Source organism: Gallinula chloropus, assembly GCF_964237585.1.
Source record: "Gallinula chloropus genome assembly, chromosome: 1".
Lineage (NCBI taxonomy): Eukaryota > Metazoa > Chordata > Aves > Gruiformes > Rallidae > Gallinula > Gallinula chloropus.
This window is the reverse complement of record NC_140085.1, coordinates 70,172,023-70,185,408: the sequence shown is the minus strand read 5'-3', so window position 1 is coordinate 70,185,408 and position 13,386 is coordinate 70,172,023. Positions and strand designations below refer to the sequence as shown.

The 13,386-nt window shown below is 48.3% G+C and overlaps 1 protein-coding gene across 1 annotated transcript in view; it reads right to left on the bottom strand.

Moving 5' to 3' along the window:
• Nucleotides 1-679: 679 nt before the first annotated feature.
• DUSP16 (dual specificity phosphatase 16) overlaps nucleotides 680-13,386 on the bottom strand; it is a 29,589-nt gene continuing 16,882 nt past the window's right edge. The window contains exons 4-6 of the mRNA XM_084261761.1: nucleotides 6,260-6,419; nucleotides 4,836-4,959; nucleotides 680-1,958 (exon numbers count right to left, since the gene is read on the bottom strand). Of these exons, the coding sequence (XP_084117887.1) occupies nucleotides 782-1,958; nucleotides 4,836-4,959; nucleotides 6,260-6,419 (1,461 nt within the window). The 3' untranslated portion in view covers nucleotides 680-781. The remainder of the gene's footprint in view (nucleotides 1,959-4,835; nucleotides 4,960-6,259; nucleotides 6,420-13,386) is intronic.

Below are 13,386 nucleotides of genomic sequence, written 5' to 3'. Positions count from 1 at the left end.
CGCTGTGGCTAGTCGGTACTTGTTCACATTGCTTAGGAGCTGACTCCCAGCAGCTGGCAGCCATAAAGCCCTACTTTACCTTTTTTTTTTTTGTATTTTTGAGGTACTGGGTTTTAGGGTTTTTGTCCCTCTGAAGCAGCTCTCTAGCGAATCACCTAAAGCCTATCCGTTAGAGCAAGAGTTACACCAGTATTTACACCTGGCTGAACGGCGCGTGCAGACCAGCCTTGCTGTAACCAGTCCCTACGTCCTTTGGAATCACTCCCGGTCTCCTTTCTTACAGGAAGGAGGTCTCCCTCCCTCCAGAGGTTGGCTCAGTGTCAGGGCTAAGGTGCACCGGTGAAGATGTGGGGCAGGAGGAGGGAAGAACAAGACTAGCTGTGATGGGTAGGAGTGTGTTTCAGTGGACCCCGAGAAAGGGCCTGAGACCAAGTGAGCTTCCTTTTTAACAACCACCGCAAGGGTGTGTGATCCATTGCTTGTCATCGCTTCCTCTGTCAGGGTGAGATCTTCGAAACGTCCTGCCCTTCTCCAGGAAAGGGGAGGAGAAGAACCCACCAGCACATTCTGTCTCCCCAGGCAGATGCTCGCTTGTCACTTCTTAGCTGAGTTACTCCAGTTCCTGCGTCCACACTGAAGCCTCGCATCTCTTCCCTCCCCCCCACACCCCCTTTTGCACAAAGTTTGTTCTTTTCAGATTTACAGGGACCTCTCAAACGCTGGGGGAGCGGCCCAGAGGGGGAAGCAGCGCTGTCAGGCACGCAAGCCTGCTGCCCCCCCCTCAAGACACTTCAATGATTTCCATGCTGCCCGAAAAGCTCGACTGACTGCCTACTTTGCCCAGTTCTTCTCTGGATCTGTTGTCTGACATGATGCTCTCCCCAAACTCCATCTGGCAGCTTCTGCGCTTAAACTGCTTTTCAAAGGAGCTTTCCTCGTGCCAGCTCCGCCTGGAGTCACCTCGGTCCCCCTGCTTTGGCCTCCTGCGCACGGCAGAGGCCTGGTCACAGCCCGTGGGCAGCTGACTGCAGCTGTAGGCCGAGTAAGCGGCGCTGCTCCCGTAGATGGCGGAGGCAGAGTAGAAATGCGAGGACTCGGCGGCAAAATACCAGCTGTTGGTAAGGGAGGTGGCTGAGGTCTGCGGAGCCAGGATGTCCGAGTGCCAGCCTTTGAGGCCCAGCCCGGCAGCAGACTTGGCCAAATGCTGCTGGCTGGTGGAGAGACCAAACAAGAAGTTCGTTCGGTAGTTGTCTTCCATGCTCCCGCTCCGGTGGAGGGGGTAGAGGAGCGACCGCTGCGCGGTGGCACTGCTGCCAGCTCGCCCCAGGTGTTGCCATTTGCTCTGGCTATCCACCTGCCGGGCGGTCTGGGGTTTCTTGGGAGGGTTTGCTTCCTCCTTGTCCGGGCTGGTTTCTGGGGTCTGCTCTGAGACCTCCTGAACTGGGGAGAACTGACACAACTTGCTGCTGCTCTCTAAAGCAGTGGCATGTTTGTAGTACTCCAGGGTGTCTTCAGAGGAGGAGAAGCCCTGAACTGACGCAGTCACGCAGTTGCTACTTGCCGAGTAGGATACTGATTTGATATCCAAAGAAAAGGAGCGCTTCAGCCTGTTGCTGTCCTCCAGCTTATCTAGGGAGACGTGCAGTCCGTTCATGCCCTGGACAAGTGGGACATCTTCCAGAGGGGACAAGTGTCCGCGCGGCACGCTGCCGCACTCCAGCGGCGTCTGTTCCGCCACCTCGGCGGTAGCGGTGATGCAGAGCTGGTTGGCGGAGAGGCCGCTCGGCCCACCTTCCGGGACCAGCACGTGCTCGCTGCTTTTCTCCAAGTGCAGAAGTTTCAGCTTACTGATGTGCCCAGGCTGCCCGCTCTGGTTCTTGAGCTTCTTCTCAAAGTCCAGAAGCTGGCCCAGGAAGTTGAAGTTGGGAGAAATGGTTGGCCTTTTCTCTTTCACGAATCTGGAAAGGCGGGACAAACAGAACAAGAGTTCATTGAAGGACCTGCTGCTCAGACCTCAGAGTCTCACAACAATCACTGCAGGGTTAACAGTCCCGTCTTAACTTCATGGGACGCTTGGACTGAGGTTCAGCCAAGCACGGGCAGCTTCAGGATGGTGTTGAAGGCAGCTTTTAAGCAAGATAACGCTGGATGCTCTCAATTCTCTCTATAGCTTTCTTAAAGGTGGCTCCAAAAAGGGAAAAGCAAGCACCTCTTACCCATTTATGGATGTCCACAACAAGGTTTGAGGGCATCATTTTCCCAACTTTACTTTAGCAGTGGGATCTCTGCTGTCTGTTTCTGACCAAGTTCTGCATGAACAGCATCGGAGCTCCAGCCAAGAGACCTGACCTAACCACCTTCCAAACCCTTCACAGGGAAGAAGCCCCGTGGGTTTTCCACTCCCCCCACATGCTGCTGTTATGGTGGGGAGCGGTCCCAACCCTGTGTTTTGTCCGGCAAGACAAAGAGCCCTGATATCTGCTGCCCTTCTGCAGCAAAGGCCAGGGATGTCTGTGTACACTGCTCTTGGCCCCTGCCAGGATAAGAAAGGAGCCAACACCACATTCAAACAAACAAACAAAGGGTGTTCTGGAGCTCCGTGGGGTTCAGCAGTGAAGGGGAACAGGATTAGCAAATCCCTGGGAGAGTTAATCTGTTTTCCAGCCCTGTAAGCAGCAGCCTGGCTCGCACACGCGTGCCACTCCGAGCACGCGCTTACGTCCTCGGTTGAACACGCCCAAGGTACAATGCATACTTGGAATGTTTTCCTGGCTCCAAAGGTATGAAAGGCGTCAGTATTAGAAGTCACGTCACGTCATGTCCTTCAGAGTTACCTGCAAAAGCAATACCTCCAACCTTTCTGACACAGCTAAAGTCCCACTGATTGCTTTTCACAGGCTCCAAGACACAAAGCTACCCAAATCCTTCCTCCTCTTTTCTTTTTTTTCTTTATTTTAAAAAAGCTTTCCTGGAACTATGAAGGTAGGAGATGACAAAGAGAATTAACAAGGGAACTATGTTAAAACCTCCAAGAGCTAAACCTAGTACAAACACACATACAATGTATCACTGGTAAAATTAAATAGGATTAAACCCCCAAAGAAATCTCTTGGGGGGTGTGTAGAGAAGGTGACTGTACAGTCATTGAGCACAGTGTGAAAAAAATTCGAAGGGGTGCTTGTGCATGAAGGTGTACACCAGCACACATGCAAGGAGGCACAAGAAAAAGACCAAATACAGCTTGAATTTATTGCTCTGTCTTTTTAAGTTGCCACACAAGAAATTATAGTGGGAATAGTTCCAGGATGACCTGGAAGTTCAGATTGCACAAAGTCATAGTGGAAACTTCCCCCATGAAGTGCCAACACTGGCAACTGGAGAAAACTAGTAGGTCTCCTTGAAAGAGATTTGTTAGCTTGGTATCCCACAGCACTGAATTTGGGGGCTTGTATTCCAGCATAAGCAATTTGCTCACAAGAATTCCTACAGTCTTCATTCGTGTTCACAGTTTTGTTATTTAAAGCAAGATCCTTCTGGCTAACACTGCAATTTCTGGCCCATGTTCTGGTAGCCTCTCCTCCTTTCTGCTTCCTCATCTCACCCCAAAATATTGGGCAGTCCTAAATTTAAAACCAGTGTTTTCAAAAACGCAGAGGGTTCAAGGAAGTCTGCTGCCATGCGGAAATCGCGCCCCACAGGGCGTATCCAGTGTCCCTAAGAGATGATGGTAGCAAACACACTGGTGATGTGGAAGGTGCTCGCTCCACCCGCTTCAGCACCACACACATTATTATAGCCATGCATCAGCAGTGCCAGCTACCAGATGAAGCCCACCAGAAAGCAGCCCATCATTTTCTGTACAACACAACAAAGAGGTTGAGAAGGGAAACAGAGACATCTCAGAAAGCTGCAACCATGCCACCTAGAATCTAGTAAGATGTTCGCAATCCGTTGGCTTTGACATGGGCAGGTGGGGGGTAGGAGGAGGGCCCCATAAAAATTCCCTGAAGCCACTAAGAGCCAGCACTTTATAATGCTTTCTGGTTGAGCTTAATAGCACCAAAGAAGCTTTCTTAATTCCTACACACTTCTACCCGCAGGCAGTTCTTTGAGAGCACTACCAAATAGATACCAAACTGAAGTCAACACCTCCAGCCTAGCATTTGTCATAGGCATGATTATAAATATCCTCAGTTCTCTTTCCTTAGTCCTACACTCTCCATTAGTCCATTCACTCTCTTCACTTCACAGAACTACAGACTGGTTTGGGGTGGGAAGGACCTTAGAGATCATCTTGTTCCAATCCCCTGCCATGGGCAGGGACACCCTCCACTAGCCCAGGTTGCCCAAAGTCCCATCCCAACCTGGCCTTGGACACTGCCAGGGAGGGCGCAGCCACAGCTTCTCTGGGCAGCCTGTGCCAGGGCCTCACCACCCTTGCAGGGAAGAATTTCTCCCTCATATCTCATCTAAATCTACTTGCCTTCAGTTTCAAACCCCTAGCCCTTCCCTGTCCTGTCCTACAGGCTCTTGTGAGCTGCCCCTCTGAACAGCTTGACGTGACATTGTCATACGCACGTCGTGACTGCACGTGTAACTGTACGTCCATACGCACTCCAAGTGTGTTAATGCGAGGTGTGTGATGGCTCCCCAACAGCACACCCTTGTTTTTGGAGGAAGCCTGCATTTAAAACAAGAGTGTGCAGAGGCCAGTGACCTACCAGATTAATACAACATGCCTGCCTCAACCCCGGTCATACAGCCTTTTTTTACCTTCACCTTAAGACCGAGCCCGTGGGCACGAGGATTAACACGAAGGGACGTTCCCCCCTTACCTGTAGGCTTCGTCTAAGGACATATCCATTCTCTTCATGATATACGCGATGGCGATGGTGGCAGAGCGAGAGATTCCAGCTAAACAGTGCACCAGCACGTGGCCATTGGAGGCTTTTGCTTTCTCTGTGTGACAAAGAAACGGGCAAGTGTCACACTCGGCAGCGTTACACCAGGATGGAATGTTTGCAAAGCAAGCGGCGTGATTCCCACCCACTCAGACCTCCCAAATGAACTGCTCATCCCAACTCTCATGGAAGCTTTTCCATCAGAAGGAGGGTGGCCAGCAGGGACAGGGAGGTGATTGTCCCTCTCTACTCTGCACTCATGAGGCCCCATCTGGAATCCTGTGTCCAGATCTGGGGTCCCCAATAGAAGAAAGATGTGGAACTGTTGGAGAAGGTTCAGAGCAGGGCCACAAGGATGAATAGAGGGCTGGAGCACCTCCCCTATGAAGAGAGGCTGAGGGAGCTGGGCTTGTTCATCCTAGAGAAGAGAAGGCTGCATGGGGACATCATTGCAGCCTTCCAGTGCCTGAAGGGAGCAGAGAAACAGGAGGGGAATCAACTTTTTAAAAGGGTAGACAATGGCAGGACAAGGGGGAATTGATTAAAGCTAAAGGGAGGAAGGTTTAGATTAGATATTGGAGTAAGTTTTTTACAGAGAGAGTGGTGAGGTGCTGGAACAGGCTGCCCAGAGAGGTGGTGGATGCGCCATCCCTGGAAGTGTTCAAGGCCAGGTTGGATGGGGCCCTGGGCAACCTTGTGTAGATCCAGGCCTGGAGGTTGGTGGCCCTGCCTGTGGCAGGGGGGTTGGAACTCTGTGATCCTTGGGGTCCCTTCCAACCCAGACCATCCTATGATTCTATGAAGCTTTAACTAAAGATCACTGACTTTCTGTAGCACCGAGTGCAGGAGGAACACACAGCTACACGCAGGAAGCAATGCTGCAGCAACAGCCTGCTGCCTTTTAAAGCACACATAAACCACCCTATTTAGGTGCCTGGGAAAGGTGACTGAGTGGCTTCTAAGTTTATGTGCAAGCGACAAGCCAGCGGTCACAATGGAACGATTGGGCCCGTTCAGATCTGGCTAACTCACTGCTCAAAGCTAAGGACAGGAGCCACAGGGACAGTTTCTTAATCTGCTCTCTGCAGACACACGTCAGGCATCTACCAGGTGGTCAGAAAGCAGACCTGTGCTCTTAAAAGGTGTCTTTGTTCCATAAGTGCTGGAACACACAGTGACAGAGTCTCTGTCATTTTACTTCTGTGCTTATAAAGCGATGGTGATCATGTAAGTAGATCCTTAGGGCGTTTTCATACCACCCAGAAAGCATTTGGGTCTTCTCCAGCCAAAGCAGCAAGGCAAACACACAAAGGAATCCAGAAAGCATTTTAGAGAGAGAATTTAAATGTTCTCCTCACCTATAAAATCGACTGATTTATCCAACCAAGGCAAAATCTTCTCGCAAAAGCTGTCGTTCACAGGCACTCTCAGGAAATGGGATTCTGGAATAAAGTCAGGCTTTGGACAAGTATTGCTGGCATTCAGGACGTAGCCAATATCATTCTGCTGCATCAGCTCCTAGGAAAGAGAGAAGTATTACGCCTAGAGAAGTCAAACGGTACCTCTGGCACATTGCAAAGCTAAAAACCAAACTGAAAGTCGTGCTGGAGTTGCTCCAGCTGTGTTAGGGACATTCTTCTGTGGAAAAACATCTCCTCAGCTTTTAATTTTACAGGCAACTTTTCAGGAGACATCCACAGCATGTCCACACAACATGCAGCCTGCAGAGCTTGTAAGAACAGAGTTAACACAGATCAGAAACGATGGTAGAAGACTCGCTGCCACTACAGAGCATCACTCCCAGGAGAGTGAAAGCTTTGCTACCTCGCTTTGAACTCTCACTTGCAACCTGACAGCACAGCCAAACACTTCCCATTAGCAGTTTACTGACCCAAATACGTGTTCTCTGGATCACCTGCCTGAGAATGAGGTTGCCCCATCACAGATACTGGTGAGAAACGTGAAATGAAACTGATGTCTCCTGTAGTCACCTCTTGACAGCATCAGGGACTTCCTTGTTTCTAAGGCAACGTGCCAAACTCACTCAGAGCCTTGAAAGAAAGAGCTGAGTAAGAGCTGAAGACCTTGAATTAGCCCATTTTCACCCAGCAGCAGCTGCAGTTTTACAGGAGTTCTGCTTTGTGGTTTGCAATTTAGTCTCTCATGTTTCAGTTTTCAGCCTTGAGTCCTCCTGCATCCCGGGGGTGGTCACAGGAACAAGCAAAGAGAATCAGTGTGTAAGAGTCAGCTGCTTAAGTGCACCAGCTTTCATGACTGAAAGTAAAATATTACAAGAAAGATGACTCTTTCCTGCACCCTGCCATACTCCCTGCATTTAGATTCGTGCAAAAGAGCCTCTGATGCCATAGGTACCTTTGTGCCAAAGCACATGAAACAAGTACTAGAAAAGTAGAGGTGGCTCCACCAAAACCTTCCACCTGCAAGTGAGCACCTCAACAGAGAAAAGCAGTTCAGCAGGTCAGAGTAATACCAATGGAATGGATTTTCTGGTCCATATATGATCTGTCAATGACATGAGACGCTGCGCTCGGACAGTGGTTACACCGACTGCAGACACTGGGGAGCTTTTGGCCAGATTTCTGTGGAAACTAATGTTGGAAACTAAAACAAAACATTAAAAAAATCATAATAAAAAAAATTTAAATCTGATTTTAATATTTTTGCTTTTACAGCAATTACACTAAAAAGAACAGTTAACATCAATCCGTAGGAGCAGCAGCAATAACAGGTTCTTACTCTGCAGGTTTCAACCGGACAGTCACCGGTGTGAAAACAGAGTCCTGAAGCCAGATGCTCATGTCTTCCCCACACATGCTGTTGCTGCCAGTATCAGGATATTCTGGTGGTGGGAAAGAGGGATTTGGCTATTTAGCCAAAGGGCCAGAACTCTACCTTGTTCGAGTCAGAGCAGTTTAAGTAACGCCTGATGTTTAAGGATACAGGCACACCTGAAGGTGCGTACCAGCACCTATGCAGATGGGGAGAAGGGGCTCTGTGCAGTTATTTACAGAGGGAAGTGCACACACCTGCTGTGGGCTGCATTTGAAACAGGGAATTCAGGGGAATCTCTGCTAAGCCAGCTGAATTCTGCTGTCTGGAGCAAAATGGGCAGCTCCTCCTCCAGATTTTCACCTGAAGTTCCTCTCCTCAGCATGTTCAGAGGTGCCTGAAGGTGTGGGCGCCTTCAACTAATGAACATATGTTGTATCACGAGCCACCATCCAAGGGGAACAGGAGCTGAGCAGCTACTCACAAATTATCAGAAGTACAATTAAGTATTTAAAAATAAAAAAGTAAAGGGGGATGGAAGGTGTCCGAGTAATTCTGAGCCTCCTGCTGCTTGCCCTGCTCGTCTCCTAGGTTGTGCGCTCAGAAAAGCTCAGCTTCTCACCAAAGACAGCAAATTCCACTGATTTTCCCTCTTCTCCCTTCCTTCACACCTCCCCAGCTCACCCAGCAAGCTCCCTGCAGCCCCATGCACCTTTCAGAGTCGACCTCATCACACCTTCCTTCACTGTGTCCAGCTCTCACACACCACTACACCCACAGGTTTAAAAGCATGTGCACTGTAAGGATGTAGTGGAGTATTTGGAATTGTCCAGAGAGGGAAGGTATTGGGAAGGGGGTTCCTGGCACAGGGGACTGGAGACTGCCAAGACCTGCAGTATCTTACGTGTGCGATACCCAGCATCGCTGCCACGCTGCCCTGGGCTACAGAGCTTTCCCCTTCCAGGATCCCAAGCTCCTCAACATCAACTTCTGTACAATAAATACCTGCCCTAGATCACTGAGCTGAAATACAACCCCAAACGGGCTCTCCCGCTGCTGGAAGGTGAGTGAGGAACAACTGGAAGAGCAGGAACGAACAGTACGCGCGAGGTCACCAGCGTTACCAGGTATAAAGGAGGGAGGCGACGAAGGCACCGCCAGCAAACGGGCTGCCATGACATGTGTCTGTTCAGAATACAGCTGAGGGGAGGTTGATGAATTTAGAAGAAGAACAGAAAACCTTACTGTTCCTTTTAAAGCACAAGCACTGGTGGGCTGCACGGTCCAACCATCACGACTCCCCAGCTATGCGAGGCTTCCTGGGGTGGAATTGATTAGTCAAAAAGGGAACGAGGAGGCTGCAGAGGCCAAGCCTGAAACCTCCCAGCCAAAAAACCACCCGAAAATGTGTTAGTGCTTGTCTTGGAGACTAAGGCTAGAAGAAAGAAGTTATGCTTCCTTCTGTTCCAAAGTATCAATCATTCCCCGTGCCACACGCTCGGGTGTAACAACCCTAACAGTGCCTTCATTGTAAGGCACCCAAGAGGAAGAAGTGAATTACGATGGGAGGAAGATCCAGAAATCCTAATGCTAACAACTTTGTGAAAGGAAGGTAAATGCTCTCTTGTCAGCTTATTTACATTTTATGACTTGTTTAATCTGAAAGTTAATGGTACCCTAAAAAATATTATTTTGTTCCAGGGAATAGAATCCAGGTCTGGAAGAGAAGTAAGAGAATAGTTATGTAAGCAGCAAAGCAGAAAGTTTTACAGTTTCCATACAGGTACAAAACATGAGATCTAAGCAGGAGGCTTGTTTGGGCTCATAACCACAACACAGATTTTTATTTTTTTTTCTTTTTTCTAACTTCCAGAGAGGCCACTGTGAGGTTAGAACTAGTTTGCCTTCCACAGAGAGCAACAGATCTCGGTAAAAGCAAACGCTCTTGCAACGCCACTGACACGTCGCACTGAGACACAAGAAGTGACATTCACTTTTCTGCTAGAAATTCTCTGAAGAACTTCCTCCTATTTGAACACTGAAAAAAAAAATCATGAACATTTTCATAATGAAGCATCTAGAAAGAAATCTCTAAAGGAAAAATAGAAAGAACCACCTAAGACTTTTCTGAAGTAAACATTCATGTTGCAAAAGGACACAAACCCAGCATTCGCCTTTGCGTATCTTTGATAAATAAAGCATTATCAGCAGAGATATTAACGGCAAATAGCTTTAGTATTCTTAAAAGGTCATGAATACAGCCTGTCCTGCAACAAGACAAGCATCTCCCTCAGAGATAAGCTGATAGAGATCCTGAAAAGATAAGCTCATCCTGATAAAACACGGTGAAAATTCACATCCTTGAATCAGTGAACCACGTACAGACTAAGAGTTCTTTCTGAAGGTACTTTTAAGGTGTTTAAGTTTCAGAGAAATCAGTATGTCCTGTCAATAGAAGGAATCTGGGAACTCACAGAGAGCATTTGAAGGCAAAAACAAGGTCAATATATATGTCTTCATACTTTTGGGAATCTTCCTAGAATTCTTCAAAAATTATTAAGAAAAAAAACCCCAACCCTCTGGGTTTGAATTACAAAAACAAAACACCCCACAACTACTCTAACCTTAACAGAAGGTTGGGCTCTTGTCCCCAGCAGCAGACAAACCAGTGAGGCCATTAAACCAGAGCACACAAACGTAACTGCTTCCCAGCTTCTGGACCACCCTAATAGAGACAGAACTGTGCTACTCAGCCCCCATCTTCATTCCTCACCCTCTCTTTTTGCATGGTCTTCACTCCCCAGCTTTCTTGCTGGTATTTCTGGGCACTCACTGCGGACAAAAATGTCATCCTTGCTCATTCTACCCCCCACCCAGTACCCCTGTGTAGGGGTCAGGCTTCCCCAGAAGCAAAAGCAAGCAGCAGAGCTCTGCTGAGAGCATTCCCAGCACGCTGGTCACTACCTACCACCAGCTCTGAGGTGAATTAAGAAACTGATGAAACTCAGGAAGCTGGGAATTGTCAATAGCTGGGAAAACATATAGTGCATTCTAAGAGATGGGAATAGTGATTGTTCCTACAGCTTCTCTTGGTTAATGAAGGTATAAAAAAGGTGCCATAATTAAAGATGGAAGCCACTTCAGCTCTTCCACAGGCAGGTACTGAAATTGAAGAGGCAAGCAGCTGCCAAGACACTAATGTCTACTTCAGTTCAGCCAACCTTTGACATGCTCAGAATAAAGCATCACTTGCTATTTCCTCAGAGAGGACAAAGGTACAAGCAACAAGCAGATCTGAAATCATAGGACTTGGTTTTGTCCTTAAACATGTAAGAGGACGTACCTTTGACATATGTGGAAAAGCTTCCAAAAATCAGCTGTCAAGGATAACACCACCAGGTGCTAAGAACTTACTGAACTTTCTGTGGACTGTATGCTGCTGTTTTTGTGGTTTTCCATGTGAAAAAGGGATGGACAGCAATCCTAGATCATAACTCCCCAGGGCACGTGAGGAAGTACAAATCTGACCAGTTCCTGGGGGTCCTACGTTAATTCTGAAGTATCTGCAGCTAGGGTGTTTCCTGATCTCTGATGAACACATGTCAAAATATTATCAAGACTGTAGATTAACTGGGAAGAGAGCCATTAACAGGTCTAAACTCTTCCTGTAGATGCCTCTGCCATGCTGTGGGTCACCAGTAGCACTTACAGTTTAACACCAGAACCGGTATGAAACCTCATAAGGCCAGCTCAGTGTCCAAAGGCAGAGTCGTTCCTGCAGCACTGGAGGCACAGGGGCCAGCTCCACTCCACACACATCAACACCACACTGATCCTATAGGATCAAAACATCTGCTCCACTCCCTTCTTGGAAAGGGCCGCCTGATGATAGGGGTTCCCTGGAAGTTATCTGCAGAGTCTCCTCCCCACCGCGCACGCTCGGTGACACGGCAGCCCATGGTCCTCGAGGGTCGCTGGCGGTGTCGGTGGTCGCACACCCGTGCTCGGGAGTCACGCACAATGCCACCCACCGTCTGTAGTGCAATTCACCTGTCCAGAACGACCTGCTGCATGATCAGCGTTCCTTGGCCTATTGTCAGGGTGGGGTAGGGCTGTACAAGAAACACAGCAGCATTGTTCCTTGCCATGGTCAGTTAGCTCCACCACCCCTTACCTCCCCTACCATTGCCTATTAACCTCAGTTGCAAAATTAAACATCAAAGAAGCCAATTTCGATTGCTCTGGTTACAGGTTTAGCCTCCTCTGGCCCTGTGGTGAAATTCCTGACCGCTGCTACCACTTGTGTTCCTTTCCCGGTGGGGCACACACACTGTTCATAGGTACTGGTTTCCTGCAAGGAGAGGGAAGGGAACAGCCTCTTTCATCCCTTTGGGATGACTCGCCACTTCAGAGCCACGGCGCTGGGGTTCTAGTCACATCCCAAACAGAGCAGCACGTCCCCGGCCCTAGAGGACAACAAGTTGCACCCTCACTGTGGCCTAGGACAGCACTTGCCATTCACACGTGGAAGCAAACAGCACAAAAGCATCTTTCTAAGGCTCTTAACATTTAACAACAAGGAATATTTTATCAGTTCTGTTCACTTAGTTCCTGCTGTCTTGGGTGTGGGGATCCCAAGTGACTTTTGTGTTAGACAAAGCAATCTGCTTTGACACCCACCTTGAGTGAATTAAGTTTGAATTGCTGACTTGGTACCTGGCAGCAAAGGCAGGGAAGGTTTTAAAGGACAAAGTAAGAACAAAGGCTGCTGACTACCCTCTGTAGATTGTTCTGCGTGCTCTGTAGAAGCCCAGTTGCCTTCCACATGACTGTTTGTGTCAAAGATCCCTTTAAACCAATTGTGAAAATAGCCTGTTAACCACCAGCTGGGGCGAAGGGAAAGCAGAAAACACAGTGAAAATTACAGTAATGGTCAAAGGAGATTAATTTCACCCAATTACAGGACTACTGGGACAGTTTCTGTCAAGCTTTATACACAGATTAAAAAACCCAGACAAGTCTTGCACATCATCAAGACAACAGAGCAGGGCGAAGTACTCCTGCCCTTCTCCCCCCACCCATGTATTTACTGCCAGCATGTGAAGGCTGCTGGAGATTCAACTAATAAACGGGGCCATCAGATAGCATGGGAGGTAAGAGGCAGCAGAAGTAATAAAGATTTGCTTGCAAAGGGCCCCAAAGTGTAGACTGTAAGCAATATGGGTTGGTCTCCTTATGGAGGTATGGAGTTTGTCATGTATTCCTGACAAACACAGGAATACAGACCTGCAGCAGTCTGAGACAAACTCCTTTAGACAACTGATAGTCCAGCACCCTTCAAGTGCTGCATTTGATGACTTTGCTGACTGTTTTAAGCATACCAAAACATCCTGGGCTATTCTACAGGAACAAAATTTATTGAACACACACATACTTAGAAACAGTAAAATTTTCTTAGTGCACTGCTGCCATAAAAGCTCATTTTAAATGACCCCACTGATTGTCCAGGTCTGAACATCTTATTAGGTGTCACAGATTTGTTTGCAGTAATCCTTCCTTATACAAGTCAAGGTATTCAAATGCTGTTTTTTCCAGAGCTTGAAGGACACACTAAAAACCAGACAACCTTCCTTTGTCCTACTGTAGCCAGGAGTACATTAACACCCCGATCTCACTGGAACCCCCTGGTCTGAGC